The 17131-nt window shown below is 34.6% G+C and overlaps 1 protein-coding gene across 1 annotated transcript; it reads left to right on the top strand.

Annotated features, from left to right (window-relative positions):
• Positions 1-3700: 3700 nt before the first annotated feature.
• On the top strand, positions 3701-16746 carry fam219b (family with sequence similarity 219 member B). The gene is made up of 6 exons (XM_056478813.1): positions 3701-3905; positions 5583-5691; positions 6364-6457; positions 10019-10093; positions 11590-11632; positions 14230-16746. Exons 1-6 carry the CDS (start codon positions 3843-3845, stop codon positions 14377-14379), a joined length of 534 nt encoding a protein of 177 aa, XP_056334788.1. The 5' UTR covers positions 3701-3842; the 3' UTR covers positions 14380-16746.
• Positions 16747-17131: the final 385 nt, after the last annotated feature.

Here is a 17131-nt window from a genome sequence, read left to right as displayed (position 1 = left end):
TGGAGAGTGTTTCTGATTCACTGTCTGTTTGGAGTGTTTGTATGGAGTGTTTGCACACACACATACACACATGTTAGATTGTTACTACATCTTACAGTTATTATCCTTATCTAACCATAATTTAATGTTGTTTTTATTTAAACAAATACACAAGTTTCCTACATGAGGATGGATTATAAATACATTTTATTAAGTTCCATCTAGGAATAATAATAGTAGTTTTCAGATTAGATGTGTTTGTACATCAATACAGTAATCTAGTCAAATAAGACTACTCATCAATAGCTTAATGATAATTTTGTATATTTAGTTGTTGTTGTTGTTATTATTATTATTATTATTAATAAACAAAATTGGGTGAATGCTGCTATGCCATATTTAAATCACTGTAACATTTTAAAGGTTTTTATTTTACATTAACTTATTGAGAATTGACTAATTAAATACACGATGGCTTTATCTGGTTTAGCTATGATCTATAAAATGAGATAAAAATCACAACTGTTTGAGAAATTTATGATTATAATCACAAAAAGGTCTGTATAAAGACAAAAATAGGAAAATAACTGGGATAAATGTCAACATGAGATCATTTTTACATTTGAGAAGTCACAACTGTGGAGTAAAAACAATTAAATTAAGTCTGAATTTTGATGAATACAAGAAGTTGCTCTGAATTTTAATATTTAAAAGTCACAGTTATAAAAGAAAAATGCTAAATTGTGTGATAGAAACATCACATTTATGAGGAAGAGAAGTGAAATCTGTTTAAGAAGGCATAACAATAGGGGAAAAGGTCAATAATGTGAGGAGACAAATGGACAGAATTGTGAAATAAAGAATTAAATTATAAGAAAAGTCTGAATATGCATAAATATCACAATTACAATAAGTAAGATGCAGAAGTCATGAAAAAGATCGTCCAAATTTTGTGACAATAAAAAAAATTAAATATTCGGAAGTGTGATGTTGATCTTGTTTTCTTTACATCAGCGCTAAACATGAGTGTTATCAAAGTCTGCGAAAGAAATGAAAGTATTAAACATTGTCACACGTTGTTAGACTGAAAGGTGAACATTTAGTGCAAGTTAATCTACCGAATACAATCTTAAAGGTAAAGTATGTAAGTTTGACACCCAGTGGTTGAACTAGGTATTGCATTCCTGGATCAAATGAAGTGCAGGTTGCCAGATTGAGTTGTGTACTATATAAAAGCAGCAGCACACAATAGAAGGAATATTTTCCATATTAAAACGTAGTTTTTGTTCTATCCAACACCTGAAATTGATATATTAGAAACGGCTTCTGTTTCTCACAGCTGAACAACAGAAAACTGACCTCAGCATTGTTTTTCAGATAATCAAGAATGTTTACTGAGCATGTTTCTGAATATCTGTAGACATATGATGATGTTTTAATGCTTTAGAATAATCAAACACATACAGCACCTTTAATATTGAATGGGGGGGGGCTAAGAATGTTATTCAAACTGACCTCAACAAAGTAAGACCATAGACATTATAATGGAAATCGGTTATAGCTGTTTAGTATAATGTCTATGAGTAGGACCCCCACTCCAAGCGCACAAGCAAACGGTCAGACTTAAATTGAAAAAAAGTGTCCAATAGGGCATAACCTGTCTAGTTAACCTAATTAACCTAGTTACGCCTTTAAATGTCACTTTAAGCTGTATAGAAGTGTCTTGAAGAATATCTAGTCTAATATTATTTATTGTCATCATGACAAAGAGAAAATAAATCAGTTATTAGAGATGAGTTATTACAACTATTATGATTAGAAATGTGTTGAAGAAATCTGCTCTCTGTTAAAAAGAGAAATTGAGGAAAAAAATAAGTCGACAAAAAAAAACGTTATTAAATGTATCTCATTTATTGTTAGAGTTAAATGTAAACACTTAATTGGTGCAAGTTAATCTACTGAATAAAATGTTAATATTGAGTAGGGGGCGGGGCTTTCTGTTTGTGCATCATTTTCTCGTAAGCGTAGGGGCATGGCTAGGCTCACACAGAATCTGCACGTGCAGAATTCTGCAGATTTTTAGCCCATCATTGATTCTGTTAATTTGCTTGTGTAAATATGTGTTAATGTATTATTCAGTTTTTACATTTATTTTAGTAATATTATTGACTAATATGAAAATATTGATATGATTGAATACAATACAGTTTGTAAAGTAGAGATATTACATGAGAGACTTGTTTCGTTTATCAAATAAGTGAATCTAATTGGATTTGCATTGTAAAAATTTAATAAAAGTTATAAAGGTATTACTTTTTATTTCACATATTAATGTTTTTAGTTATGAGACTCCCAAAATAATTCAGCATAATCCTGCAGATTTTAAACACAATTCTGCGCAGAAATAGCAAAAAATGTCAGCAGATTCCGTCTGGCCATAGGCATGGCTAATAATGCCATTCAAACTTTTTTTAAATTTATTTTTTATTGAAGCATATAACTGACAAGCATACAGAATTATATGATGAACATATGTAACAGTAATACAAAACTTAGTGATGCAGAGCACATACATTAAACAACAAAAAAAAAAAACATTTGAGGGGATCCATCATATTTAAATTATTAGATTGTACTAATAATTTTTTTCATTGTTAGAGAGGTTTTTATAGCTTTCTTGTAACTGAGGTCAAATAATTATAATATATTTTTTAAATCTTTACAGAAAAAATTAAAGGAGGGAGTAATAGACATTACTTTTGCCTTGTGTATGTGAAACGTCCCAAGAGAAATGATCAACCTTAAAGCATTATCGAGTAATGTCATTCAAACTAAAGTCAACAGAATAGGGCCGTAGACATTATAATAGAAATCTGTTATAGCTATCTATTATAATGTCTATGACTCCAAACACACAAGCAAACGGCCAGACTTTAATTGAAAAAAATGTCCAATAAGGCATAAACATGAGTAAAAGGTCAATAATATGTGGTGAAAAAGCATCGGAATTGTAAAATGGAGTAATTCAGTTATAAGAAAATCTGAATTTAGATCAATATCACATTTGCAACAAGAAAAAATGAATTGTAAAATGTAAAAGTCCCAGTTATGTAAAAAAATGTTTACATTTTGTGATAATTGTTCATTAAAAAGTCAGCAAAAGTGAGCGTTATTAAAGTCCCAAATAGTAAAGTCACGTTATTTTGCTAGCACACATTGTTAGGCTTGAAAGGGAACAATTAATCAACGGAATTGTATTTTTAAATAATAAATATTAATTAGGGGGCGTGGCTTTATTTTTTCGAATGATTTTCTGTTAGCAAACTAATTTGTGAGGGGCGTGGTTAAGAATATTATTCAAACTGACGTCATCAGAGCAGGATCGCCACTGCTTCAAACGCACCATAGATTATTTTTTATATTGTTGTTATTATTTGCTTTCTATTACCCTGGCATTGTTTTGTTTACTACATTGTCATGTATATGTTGTTTAAAGCATAATAAAAAAACAAACAAACGCACCATAGATATATCTATGCAAACGCACAAGCAAATGGTCAGCCTTTTATTGAAGTTTATTTTAAAACACATTTTTCAGGGGATTAACGTGCACATATTAATTGTTTTCCTCAAGTATAATAATGTGAGCTTGCAAAATAAACGGACTTTTATATCAGGCCTGCAGTAACTCCCGAGCGCCAGTTTGTGGCGGAAGTGCGCGGAATCAACTGACCGATGTCAGCCGAAGAAGAAGCAGCTCTGTTTACAGAAGTGTGTTCAAAATCTGCTAGCATGAGTTCAGACAGTGTGAATTAAGAGATGATTTCTGGTTTATATTCTGATTTAAACTTTGACGAAGCCGCATGATGGAGAGGCGGGAGCAGCGAACTCTTCTGTCCGAGCGCGAGTCTCCATCCGCGGCTGAGGTAATGATAAAACACAGCTCTTAGTTAAATATTAGCAAACTCACATCTAATGGTGGATTAAACTGCAGTAGTGATCAGAAACACACACACAGCTCTCGCTTAGACTTAGATCATGTGTTCTGGAGGATAAATGACATCTGTTTGCAGCTGCTTTGTGTTCTGCCATCTGTGTTTTAGTGGAGAAGTCGGACATTTTTCAGTGTTGTGTTTACAAACTAGTGTGTCTGTCATTTATGTAGATTTAAATACGTTAATGAGCTTTGAATATTCATGCTGATTTAATTGTGAGCTGCACATGACTATATGTGACCCTGAAGTACAGAACCAGACTCTATAAGGGTTATTTGTTGGGAAATTCAGATGTAACCTATATATTATCTGAAAATTTATTCACTTATTCATTTTCCTTCGTCTTAGTCCCTTATTAATCAGGGGTCGCTCAGCGAAATGAACCACCTACTATTTCAGCTTATGTTTTACACAGCAGATACTCTTTCTGCTGCAACACCGTACTGGGAAACACCCATACACACACTCATTCACACACACACTACGGTAAATTTAGTTCAATTCCCCTATAGTGCATGTGTTTGGACTGTGGGGGAAACAGGAGCACCCGGAGGAAACCCACGCCAACATGGGGAGAACATGCAAACTCCACACAGAAATGACCACTGATCCAGCTGGGACTCAAACCAGTGACCTTCTTACTATTAGGCCAAAGTGGTTACCACTGAGCCACTGTGTTACCTTCTGAAAATGTAATGAATAGGATTTTTTATTGATGTTATGGTTTGTCATGGTTGGACAATATTTAGCTGATATGCTAATAAATTTAAAAAAAAATTTATCTGAGGGTTAAAGAAAATCACCTTTAAAATGGTCTAAATTGGAATGCATATTACTAATTTAAAGTTAAGTTTTGATATATTTAGGGTAGGAAATGTTCTAATTGTCTTTAAGGAGCATGATCTTTACTTAATACTGTAATGATTTTTGACATAAAAGAAAAAATACATACACTCACCGGCCACTTTATTAGGCACACCTTACTTTTACCGGGATGGACCCCCTTTTGCTTTCAGAACTGCCTTAATCCTTCGTGGTATATATGTGGTCATAAGTGGCACCCGGTGGGGTCTTCTGCTGCTGTAGCCCATCCGCCTCAAGGTTGGACGTGTTGTGTGTTCAGAGATGCTCTTCTGCAGACCTCGGTTGTAACGAGTGCTTATTTGAGTTACTGTTGCCTTTCTATCAGCTGGAACCAGTCTGGCCATTCTCCTCTGACCTCTGGCATCAACAAGGCAATTAACATCACCAAAAATGATTGAGCTCATGTCCATGTGTTGCGTGATGAGTCCATATATTGATTCTTGTGACAGGCCTAGGCATTTGTGTGTCACATCGTTGCACAAATGCTTGAATAAACTCCACCACAAATACATCAAATAACCTTACGTGGTAATTCTGACTGGATCTCTGCTTCATTTCCATCCGGCTCTGCCGTTGCCTGCTGATTATCCTATATAAAACAGGAGCCCCCTTTAAATCTGACTTAGTGAATCCTGCAGAAAACCTGATAAATTAAAAATAAATAAAGGAATAAGATGACATCTGTGCTTTATCTGTGTCTGATCCTGATAGTGGTTTTTCCTGAATGTGTGTTTTTCTCCTCAGAGGTCTGAGGTCAGTGATCCGCATCCCACAGCAGATGATCGGGTTCGGGAGGTGGAGAAAAGAGGGCCGTACATCATGTCCAAAACCCCTGCTCTCCACACCAGACTGCGTGAGTCCTGACTGAACAGTAGAAGAACGCATCAAGAATCATTTAATCTTAAACATGGTGGCTCGGTGGTTAGCACTGTGGCCTCACAGCAAGAAGGTTGCTGATTCGAGTCCCGGCTGGGCCAGTTGGCGTGGGTTTCCTCCTGGTGCTCCGGTTTCCCCCACAGTCCAAACACATGCGCTATAGAGGAATTGTTGAACTAAATTGGCCATAGTGTATGAGTGTGTGTGAGAATGAGTGTGTATGGGTGTTTCCCAGTACTGGGTTGCAGCTTTAAGGGCATCCGCTGTGTAAAACATATGGTGGAATAGTTGGCGGTTCATTCCACAGTGGTGACCCCTGATAAATAAGGGACTAAGCCGAAGAAAAATGAATGAATGTTCACAAGCTGCTTAGATGGAGCGTGCCGGATGTTTTACACTCGCCTTTTCAGACTTAATTTAGTGTATTCATCTTTCTCCTTTCAGAATGCTTAAACGTTTTACCTACTTATATTTTTATATGTTTCTTAGTAAAAGACAAACTTTACTAGGGATTATAGAGCAGTCTGAAAGCTTTTCATGCAGTTGAGGGCAAAATCCTGTAAGGTGTTTTGTGAATAATACAGGCTGTGATCATGTGTGCGACTGAAGGAGTGTGTTAATGATGTTGATTTGTGTGTGTGTTTTTCAGAGAAACACAGAGATTCAGCCAGACGAGCGCTGCAGAAGAGAGGACTGAGCTCCGGCAGAGCTGTGCTTCAGCAGCCCAGACACAAACCAAAGACGTCAGTAACATTATTGACAATTAACGCAGACTCATTCATTTACAGACACACACATGCAGATATTGACATTTTATATTTAGTTACTTGGCAGATGCTTTTATCTAAAGTCAGTTGCCATCCATTTATGTTGGTAAAATTTTAACTATGCAACGTGTTTTAATTTAAATTAAAGTACCAGAAAATAAATACGTTTTCTTTATTTAGTTTAATTTCAGCTGTTTTTAAGAAAGCATTGCTAAATGATTGTAAATATTCTATTGAAATTATAATGACTGAATATATATATATATATATATAAATAAAATATTAACTATGGAACATTTTTTTTATTTTCATTTAGTTTAAATTAACAAGCAAAAAGAAAAATGCTTAACCCAAATAAGTTATTTTAGTTATTTATTTTAATATAATTTATTTTTGTTAAATTAGTAAATTATTGTAAAGATTTTATTGAAATTATGCTGACTGAATAATGAAAGAACAAATTTTTCATATATATATATATATATATATATATATATTAAGATGCTTTTATCTGAAATCAGTTACATTGCAATTAAGGCATATATATTTATATAGATAAAATATTAACTGTGCAACATTTATTATTTTCATTTTTAAATTAATATTCAAAAATAAAAATGCTTATTAACTTAAGTTATATTTATTCATGTATTTATTAATTAATAAATTCTTAATTAATTAATATAAACTAAATTCCATTCCAGCTATTTAAAAAATGTAAATTATTGTAAATATTTTATTGAAATTATACTGACTAAATAATAGAAAGAAAAACCTTTTTAATGAATATAGACATTGTTGCTGAAACAGCATTAAATTATATACCTTAAGACAGGGCTAATCAATTACAAATTCAGTTGGGCCAGATTGTCAAACCAAGAATGTTAGCTGGGCCAGTCATTTTAGCGGCAAAACAGCTCGTAATGACAAATTTTAAAACCAACACACACAAATGTATTGAAAAACATGAGGTTTATTCGTTGTTTCTCTTTTAACTTTGGTCAATTTGCAGAGCAAAAGGTGCATACAAAAAGAGCTGAATTAACAGAATCTGAGGCTTGAATCAGGCTGAAGCACGCTTGTCCCCCCTCCCGTCTCCCCCGACGGCCCGCACTCACGTTGCATTCGGGCCTGAGCACGCTTACGTCATTGATGAGGCTCTGTTCAGTTTAAGAAGCGGTCTCGCTCAGCACAGTCTAGATTTCTATACACAGTTATATTGTTTTAGTTGTTTAGGATGCAGCGACATGCAGTCAAATATTTCACTGAACAGATCAGCCACTTTTGATGCTCAAAAACATTCATAAATACCTCATACTGACGGTGTTAGGAGGTTTGCTAAAGGTGCAGCTGTGGTGCAGTGAGGGGTTTGCATCTTTAATAATCAATGACAGTTCGCGTTCATTAAACAGTAGGAATGATTAATAAATTCATATGAAACAGGCCCTTAAAAGTCATGTCTCGTCTTCAGTTTCGGGCTCAGTAAACCGTGCTCAGGCACACGTTTTCCAATCAGGCATGCTCTGCATTGAATGCATGTTGCAGGCTACGTAATTACGGACCATTTATATTAATATAGTATTTAAAATTATATAAAATAATTTATAAATAATAATTATTTATTTATTATCTATGGGCAGAACCATGGGCTGGGCCGCTCGGAGGTTGATTCTGGGCCGCATGTGGCCCGCTGTCTGCCAATTGAATAGCCCTGCCTTAAGATGTTTAGCGGCTTTCCAATTGCCGCTATTGTTGGTAGAGCAAGCAAGTTTTTTACGCGTAAAGTCAGAGTCCGTAGGCAAAATAGATGCAAATAAAAACGTCTTTATTTTCCAATCAACAGAAATCCTTCATCAATTTTCCTTACTCTATAATGCACATTTCTCTGTTACCTTAAGTTGTTACGTTGAGTTACGCTCAAAAACTGTGGCTGTGTCCGAAACCTACATCCATACTATACAGTATGCTAGAATCAGTATGCGAGCCGAGTAGTATGTCCTATGTAAATCAGTATGGGAGAAGTACTCGGATGACTTACTACTTCCAGCGAGATTCTGAAGTGCGCATCCCATGCATGCTGTGCTATCCCATGATGCCCTGCGAGCGAATTCATGAATTCGCGCAGGTAGGTCACGTGACTATGACAAAATGGCGGATGTAGTACATCCAAATTCTATTCATACTTCTCACATTCATACTGTATAGAATGTACTTTTTTAACGGCCGAGTAGTACGTTTAAATTCAAATGCAGTACCTACTGAGTAGTAGGCGGTTTCGGACGCAGCCTGTGTGCTTCCTACCAACGCTTTCTTCCTCCATGCAGTGAAGCCACAGTTATATTGTCTGGTACTGACACCTTGTGGCCAATCGTCAATATACAATGTATATCTCCTACAAGATGCTTTTTATCTAACGTCATTTGCATTGCAAACAAGAGAAATATTTGTATCTATAATTGTATCTATTTTTATTTTCATTTAGTTTATATTAAAGTACCAAATACAAGCAAAAATAAAAATGTATATTAATTTAAGTTAGATTGATTTATTATCTTTAATTTCAGCTATTTGAATAATTTTATATTTAAAAAATAAAAATAATTTAAAAAATAATACTAAACAACTTTTTCATGAATATAGATGTTGCTGAAATGGTGTTACATTATTTATATATATATATCTTAAGATACAAATTAAAAATGCATATTAACTTAAGTTTAATTAATTAATTATTTAGGTTATTAAAATTTCAGCAATTCTTAAGAAAAAAATTAAATATTTTTAGATTTTTATTTAAATACTTTATTGAAATTTTACTGACTGAATAATAAAAAACTTTTTTTATGAATACAGATGTTGCTGAAATAGCAGTAAATTATTTATATTAATTTATATATCTTAAGATGATGTAAGGTGCGTTGCCATTAAGGGATAAATGTTGACATTACACTGTGGTGTTTTTGATTTTTTTTTATTTAGTTTAAATTAAAGTATTAAAACAAGCAAAAATTAAATACATTTAAACTGAGTAAATTAAGTTTTTATTGATTTTTTTATTTTTATTTCAGCTGTTTTTAAGACATAATTGATACATTTTTATAAATATTTTACTGAAATGATACTGAAATACTTTACAAATAATATGAAAAAATAGTAGTATGATATGAATACATTTTTACAACTATATGAGCATTTAAAAAATGTCTACTTTAAAATTTTCATACATTATAAAAAATGAAACTAAATACTGCTGAATATGAGAGCAGAGATGAATTAAAACTATACTATTTAACATCACTGATCATCTTTCAGACGTAGAGGAACAGCGAGTCTCTTTAAAGAGTTGAGTTTGGCCATTCATTAATGATTACAGTGTGTTTGCGCTGTGATTCATGCCGCACAAAGCTTCTTTTATTTCTTTCCAGTCAAACAAACAGACTGTAAAAAAGGGAAGGACGAGTTATTGGAGGATTGAGTGTGTTTCTCTGCTTTTATTGGAGCACTGAGTGTGTTTTTCTGCTGCTTCTCTTTCTGCAGAATAAAGTTCAACAGGGGATACACAGCACTGAGCCAAACTGGAGAAGATTCGCTCATCTCGCTGGAATCAGACAGGTGCTTGATGTCACTTCCACCTATTTCAGCTAAAAAAAAAACAAACACAAATAATCCTGGTAGCTAGCTCCCTGCAACTCTCACATGGTCACCCACTGAAGCTAAGCAGGACTGCACCTGCACATGGGACCACATGGGAAAGCTAGGTTGCTGCCAGAAGTGGTGTTAGTGAGACCAGCAGGGGGCGCTCAACCTGCGGTCTGTGTGGGTCCTAATGCCCCAGTATAGCGACGGGGACTCAATACTGCTCAGTGAGCGCCGTCTTTCGGATGACACTTTAAACCAGGGTCCCGACTTTCTGTGGTCATTAAAAATCCCAGGATGCCCTTCGAAAAAAGAGTAGGGGTTAACCAGGGCTTAATTTGTGCTGGAACATTCCGGAACCGGCACCTCTGAAAACTGATCCGGCACTGATCCCCCTCATCAACCGCCCTCCTTCCCTGTCCACTGTTCACTTTCACTTCCTTCCGCAACTCCCCAACCCTCTTCACTATCGTCCGTGACACCCCTGCCCAAACAACACCCCCCCATCCCCCTCTCCACTTGGGTGAGGGACAGCTCTCCAGCCTCGGGTAACATGCCGGAACCGTTACCCCGATCTGTTTCGGGACCTCAAGATTCACAAATTAAGCACTGGGGTTAACCTCAGCATCCTGGCCAAATCTGCCCTCTGGCCTCTGTCCATCATGGCCTCCTAACCCTCCCCATATCATAACTGGCTTCATCACTCTGTCTCCTCTCCACCAATCAGCTGGTGTGTGGTGTGTGGTCTGGCGCAATATGGCTGCCGTCGCGTCATCCAGGTGGATGCTGCACACTGGTGGTGGATGAGGAGATTCTCCCCAATGTGTAAAGTGATTTGAGTGTGCAGAAAGCACCATATAAATGTAAGCTATTATTATTATTATTATTATTATTATTATTATTTATGTTTTCTACCGCTCTGAAACTGACCCTTTTAGGCTTTAATCATAATTGTAGCATTTTGGTGACTGTCGCTTTAAATTTAAATGAGCTTGTGCTCTTTTTAGAAGAGGGTGGAGCCATGCAGCAGATTCAAAATGCATTCAAAACTCGAATGGCTATTGGATGGCTGCTTCTCACTCAGGGCTGCTGTTTATGCTAATGAGGGAGAGATGGGGACTAGTGGGCGGGGCTTTCCCCCTCTGATGATGACACAAACAAAGGGAGAATGTCAATCAAAGTGTTTCTGCAGACTGTTTTTATCAAGTCTGATTATAAACAAATACAATAACTCAAGTTTACTATTAGAGAGGCTGGATATATTCACACACTAAATTTATAAATAAATGCACGGTGAGTTTTTGATTTTTGTTTAGAGTAAATAATCAGGAAGTGGAAGTAAACTGATCTTCTAATGTGAAGAGCCAAACAGACTGGAAAGCCTTTTATTGAGCACTACATGGTTTTTTTGGATTGATAAATGAATTGTGTTGTGATTGGCTGATTGTGCTGTTGTTGTTGTGTTTGTTCAGTGATGCAGAGCTGGATTGTTCATCTGGATATTCTTCAGCAGAGGTCAGTTAATGACTATGCTCATTAGTAAACGGCTAGTTAGTCCACTTACAATTAATAATCTAAACATGCATTGATCAACCATCTAATAAAACGATCAGAAGTTGCATCTCACGTAAAAAAATAGCGTGGTATTTTAAAGTTTAGAGCATACTGTAGTATTAACTATAGTGAGAAACTGTAATAAATACTGTAGTATACTTTAGTGCAGTGGTAGGGAACCTATGGCTCTTTGACCAAAAATATGTGGGTCTCCAGCCGTCTCCCTTCAATAATATTACTGTATAAATAATTATAACCGTCACTTTCCTATTGAAAATACAATTACAATTCCCTCTTTATTGTAATTTTTTACACCAAAATTAATAAGAACTGACAGTCTTTCTTCATTCATGGACTTGCTCAACATGTGATGCTTCATATTTGTTTATTTTTGAGTTGTGTATCGACATAAATTAAGAGTTTGTTTAAACCTGTATATTTATAGTAGTAATACAGTAGCAAATCCATTTTTAAAGAGGCATTTTGAGATATACATACATCCAAATAATATGGCTCTTTAAAAAATGCATTTGCTAAAAAAAATCAGAAATGGCTCTTTGTTGAAAAAAGGTTCCCGACCCATGCTTTAGTGTTTACTACAGTAAACTGTGGTGTATGGTAGTATAATATACCCTATAGTTGTAGAAAACTACAGCATTGGCTCATGTGTTTATATTACTATAGTAGTTCTGTTACCATAGCAACTGTAGAATCACCACAGCAGATCAATTACTGTAGTTGTGTTACCATAGCAACTGTAGAATCACAACAGATCAATTATTGTAGTTGTGTTACCATAGCAACTGTAGAATCACAACAACAGATCAATTACTGTAGTTGTGTTACCATAGCAACTGTAGAATCACAACAACAGATCAATTACTGTAGTTGTGTTACCATAGCAACTGTAGAATCACAACAACAGATCAATTACTGTAGTTGTGTTACCATAGCAACTGTAGAATCACAACAACAGATCAATTACTGTAGTTGTGTTACCATAGCAACTGTAGAATCACAACAACAGATCAATTACTGTAGTTGTGTTACCATAGCAACTGTAGAGTCACCACAATAGTATGGCTCAGAGACACTAATATAATGTTTATATACTAAACATTACTATGTTATTTTTAAAGCTAAACCAGGTTTATTTTAGGCGGGTCTTTGCTATGAAGTTGTAGATATTTTTATTGAGTGTTTAATTGTATGTGTGTCCGTCTTTGAAGCTGATATTTTAGAAACCTCAAAACTGATAGTTATGTTAACTACAAAATACAAGTTTTCAGTCATAAAAGTCGATCGTGTAGGGAACTGCCCACGTTTTGTTTTCAACGTGTTTTTAAAAATCAGCCTTGTCGAAATGAAGGGCAGTCTAGTAATTATGTTATTATCCAAATGTTATGAGAAAATCTGGCTTTTGAGGAAGGTTTATTTGGTTTCTCTTTAGCAGTTGGCGTTATTCACACTCTTGTGAAATTTCCATTTCTTTTCAAATAAATGTTTAACAAGCAATGAAAATGTTCACAGTATTTCGCATTAATTTTTCTTTTAGAGAAAGTCTGATTGGTTTTAGTTTGGCAGAGAAAAATGTTTTAATTTTTTTTGGCTAATTTTATTAGCCGCATTTTTATGTGTATATATGTATATATGTATTTATTTATTTATATATATATATATATATATATATATATATATATATATATATATATATATATATATAATGTATATATATATATAATGTATATAATGTATATGTGTGTATATGTATATATGCGTGTATATGTATATATGTGTGTATATATGCATATATATATATACACGTTTTTATTCATTTTATTTTTGTATTTTGTTTGATTTTTGGAAAAAAAAAAATCTGGGACCCAGATGTTAACAAAGAATTTCATGATTTAAAGATCTAGCAAAATGATTGTAAATTATATATGAAATATATTTAGTGCAAGTGTTGTCATGAATATAGCCAATGCTACTGATATGGCATTAAAACGTTAGTAAGCAAGCAAAGTACTTAAGTAGTACTAGTAAAGTTAAGTAGTACTAATAGTTAAGTAAAGTGCCTAACTTTACTTGCGTTACTTAACTTTACTTAAATTAACTTAATTTGCTTGCTTACTTGCTTAACTTTACTTACACTTAAATTGTTTGCTTAACCAACTTTACTTAAATTTACTGAATTTGCTTGCTTACTAACTTACTAAACTTTATTTACTTACTGAACTTTACTTAAATTTACTTACATTTACTTAATTTGTTTACTTAGTTAACTTTACTTAAATTTACTTGACTTGCTTTTTTACTTTACTTACTAACTTAACTTTACTAAAATTTAAATAATTTGCTTGCGTTACTTACTATCTTTACTTACTTTACTTAAATTTACTTAACTTGCTTTATTTTACTTAATAACTTAACTTTACTTAACGTTTAAGTAAAGTAAGCCATGTCAGTTAAGTTAGTAAGTCCTCACATGTACAGTAGCATAGGATTGACAGTAAAGCTGAATTTGACTTGAGTTGTGCTGATTGGTCCATCCGCAGGTTCATCCAGACCTGAACCGGCAGCTGCTAAAGGACGGATATCACCTGGATGAAATCCCTGACGATGAAGATCTGGACCTGATCCCCCCTAAAGCCTTGAGCTCCTCTGTGTGCTGCTGCGCTGAGGTTTCATCCTGCTGTGTGCAGTGACTGAAGCACGAAACACCACAAAAGCTCTTTATTTCACTGTGCTCTCTTCTCTCTTGCAGTTCAGAAGAAAAGTCTGACAAAGAAGTCTTGCATTTCACAATTTTGGCAGAAAGGAAAGCTGTTAACACAGAGTTTCGTGATTTTTAAAAAGTCACAAGCAAGACTTGCAGGAAAGGAGTCTGAATTCTGAGTTTCTCACTATTTGGACTTTTGCTTTGCAGCAGAGAACATCAGAAACAGCTCAAAGCTCTTCTGTTTCACTGTTCTCACTTCTGTCTTGCAGTTCAGGAAAATTAGATGTTGATTTGGAATTGCATGAAAAGACGTCTTGCATCTCCTAATTCTGACTTTTAATGCAATTCAGACAAAAAAGCACAACTTTTGTCACTCGAGCAAATTTTTAGGTTTCATCATTGTGAGATAAAATTGGAAACTCAGAGTTGCATGAAAAAAAAATCAGAATTCTGAGTTTCTCACAAGATCTACTGCTGTTTATTTCACTATTCCCTCTTCTTTCATGCAGTTCAGGAAGAAAAACATCACAAGGGGTTAATTCTGAATTGCATGAAAAATAAGTCTTGCATCTCGTTATTCTGACTTTCAATGTAATTCAGACAAAAGTCTGAGACAGAGTAGCAGGATTTAAAACTACTTTTTTCTGACAAAAAAGTAGTTTTGAGATCAAATTGTAAACTCAGATTTGCAGGAAAAAGGCTGAATTCTGAGTTTCACACGATTCTGACTTTCTGCAGTGAATCAGAAAACAGCAGAAAGACCTTGACGCTCTTTGTTTATTTCACTATTCTCACTTCTTTCTTGCAGTTCAGAAGAAAGGTCTGAAATAGAAGTCTTGCATCTCATAATTCTGACTTTAATATGGAGTTCAGAAAAACAAATCTGAAAGGAAAGATGTTAACACAGAGTTGCAGGAATTTAAAAGTCAGCAGGAAAAAGAGTCTGAATTCTGAGTTTCTCCCAATTTGGACTTTTGCTTTGCAGCAACTGAAGCAGAAAACATTAGAAACACCTCAAAGCCCAGATCTGCAGCTCTTTATTTCACTGTTCTCACTTCTGTCTTGCAGTTCAGGAAGAAATGGGCGTTCATTTGGAATTGCATGACAAGGCGTCTTGCATCTCATAATTCTGACTTTTAATGCAATTCAGACCAAAACAAAACTTTTTTTAGTCAGAATTGCTAACTTTTGTCACTAGAGATACAATCGTAGACTCAGATCTGCACACAAAAAAGTCTGAATTCTGAGTTTCTCAAAGGATCTACTGCTGTTTATATCACTATTCTCACTTGTGTTATGCAATTCAGGAAAATTATGTCAGAATTTTATGAAAAAGAAGTCTTGCATCTCATTATTCCGACTTTCAATGCAATTCAGAAGAAAATAATCTGAAGCAGTTTTTTTTTTTTGTCAGAAATGCAACTTTTTATCACTAAAGCTATTTTTTATGGCAGTTCTGAGGTAATATAGTGAACTCAGATTTGCACATAAAAGGCTGAATCTGAGTTTGTCACAATATTGACTTTGAGTTTGCCGTGACTGAAGCAGAAAACAGCAGAAACACCTCAACTCATTTTTTATTTCACTATTTTACTTTATACTTGTGTCTTGCAGTTCAGGAAAATAATAGTCTGAATCACAAGGTGTTAATTTGGAATTACAAAAAAGAAGTCTCGCATCTCATAATTCTGATTTTCAATGCAATTCAGAAAAAGTCTGAATCAAAAGATGATGCATGATTTAAAGTCCTACATCTCACTGTTTTGACTTTTCTTTTCCAGAATTACAACTTTTGTCACTAGAACTATTGTTAGGCTTTATTGCAATTCTGAGATAAGATAGTAAACTCAGATTTGCACATAAAACATCTGAAGTCTGAGTTTCTCACAATTTGGACCAATGAAAAAAGTCTGAAAAAAAAAAAAAAAATCTGAATTTTCCAAGAACAAGTCTGAAATGAAAGATTCTAATTCAGAGTTGCATGATTTAAAAATTCACACATCTCATTGTTTCGACTTTTTGTTCTCCTGAGTTGTGACTATTTTGTCACGTTTACTAGTTTTAAGGCTTTATCACATTTCTGAGATAAAACTGCACATTCAGATTTGTGGAAAAAAGCCTAAATTCTGAGCAATTATTTTGACTTCTGACCAAAAAACCCTGAAAAACAAACTATATTCAGAAAAAAAAATGTTATTCAGAGTTTTTTCCCAGAATTGTGACTAAAGCCTAGAAAAAGGCCTTTTTTGTTATTATTTTGACTTCTGACAAAACTGAAATTTGCTCCAAAAATATTTTGAAATGCAAGATGTTAACTCCGAATCGCACCATTAAAAAGTCTGAAATCTGACAATTCTGATTTTTGCCACTAGAGTAAATGTATACACGCTCACCGGCCACTTTATTAGGTACACCTGTCCAACTTCTCGTTAACGCAAATTTCTAATCAGCCAATCACATGGCAGCAGCTCACAGCATTTAGGCATGTAGACATGGTCAAGACGATCTGCTGCAGGTCAAAGCGAGCATCAGAATGGGGAAGAAAGGGGATTTAAGTGACTTTGAGCGTGGCATGGTTGTTGGTGCCAGGCGGGCTGCTCTGAGTATTTCAGAAACTGCTGATCTACTGGGATTTTCACGCACAACCATCTCTAGGGTTTACAGAGAATGGTCCGACAAAGAGGAAATATCCAGTGAGCGGCAGTTCTGTGGGCGCAAATGCCTTGTTGATGCCAGAG

Source organism: Danio aesculapii, chromosome 18, assembly GCF_903798145.1.
Source record: "Danio aesculapii chromosome 18, fDanAes4.1, whole genome shotgun sequence".
NCBI lineage: Eukaryota > Metazoa > Chordata > Actinopteri > Cypriniformes > Danionidae > Danio > Danio aesculapii.
This window is presented reverse-complemented; position numbering and strand designations above follow the sequence as displayed.

Bases quoted from the DNA above. Each gene is read 5' to 3' on its own strand.
- fam219b (XM_056478813.1), top strand. From the start codon at position 3,843: ATGATGGAGAGGCGGGAGCAGCGAACTCTTCTGTCCGAGCGCGAGTCT. The intron at 3,906-5,582 runs GTAATGATAAAA...TTTTCTCCTCAG, and splicing joins AGTCTCCATCCGCGGCTGAG to AGGTCTGAGGTCAGTGATCC. The intron at 11,633-14,229 runs GTCAGTTAATGA...GTCCATCCGCAG, and splicing joins CTGGATATTCTTCAGCAGAG to GTTCATCCAGACCTGAACCG.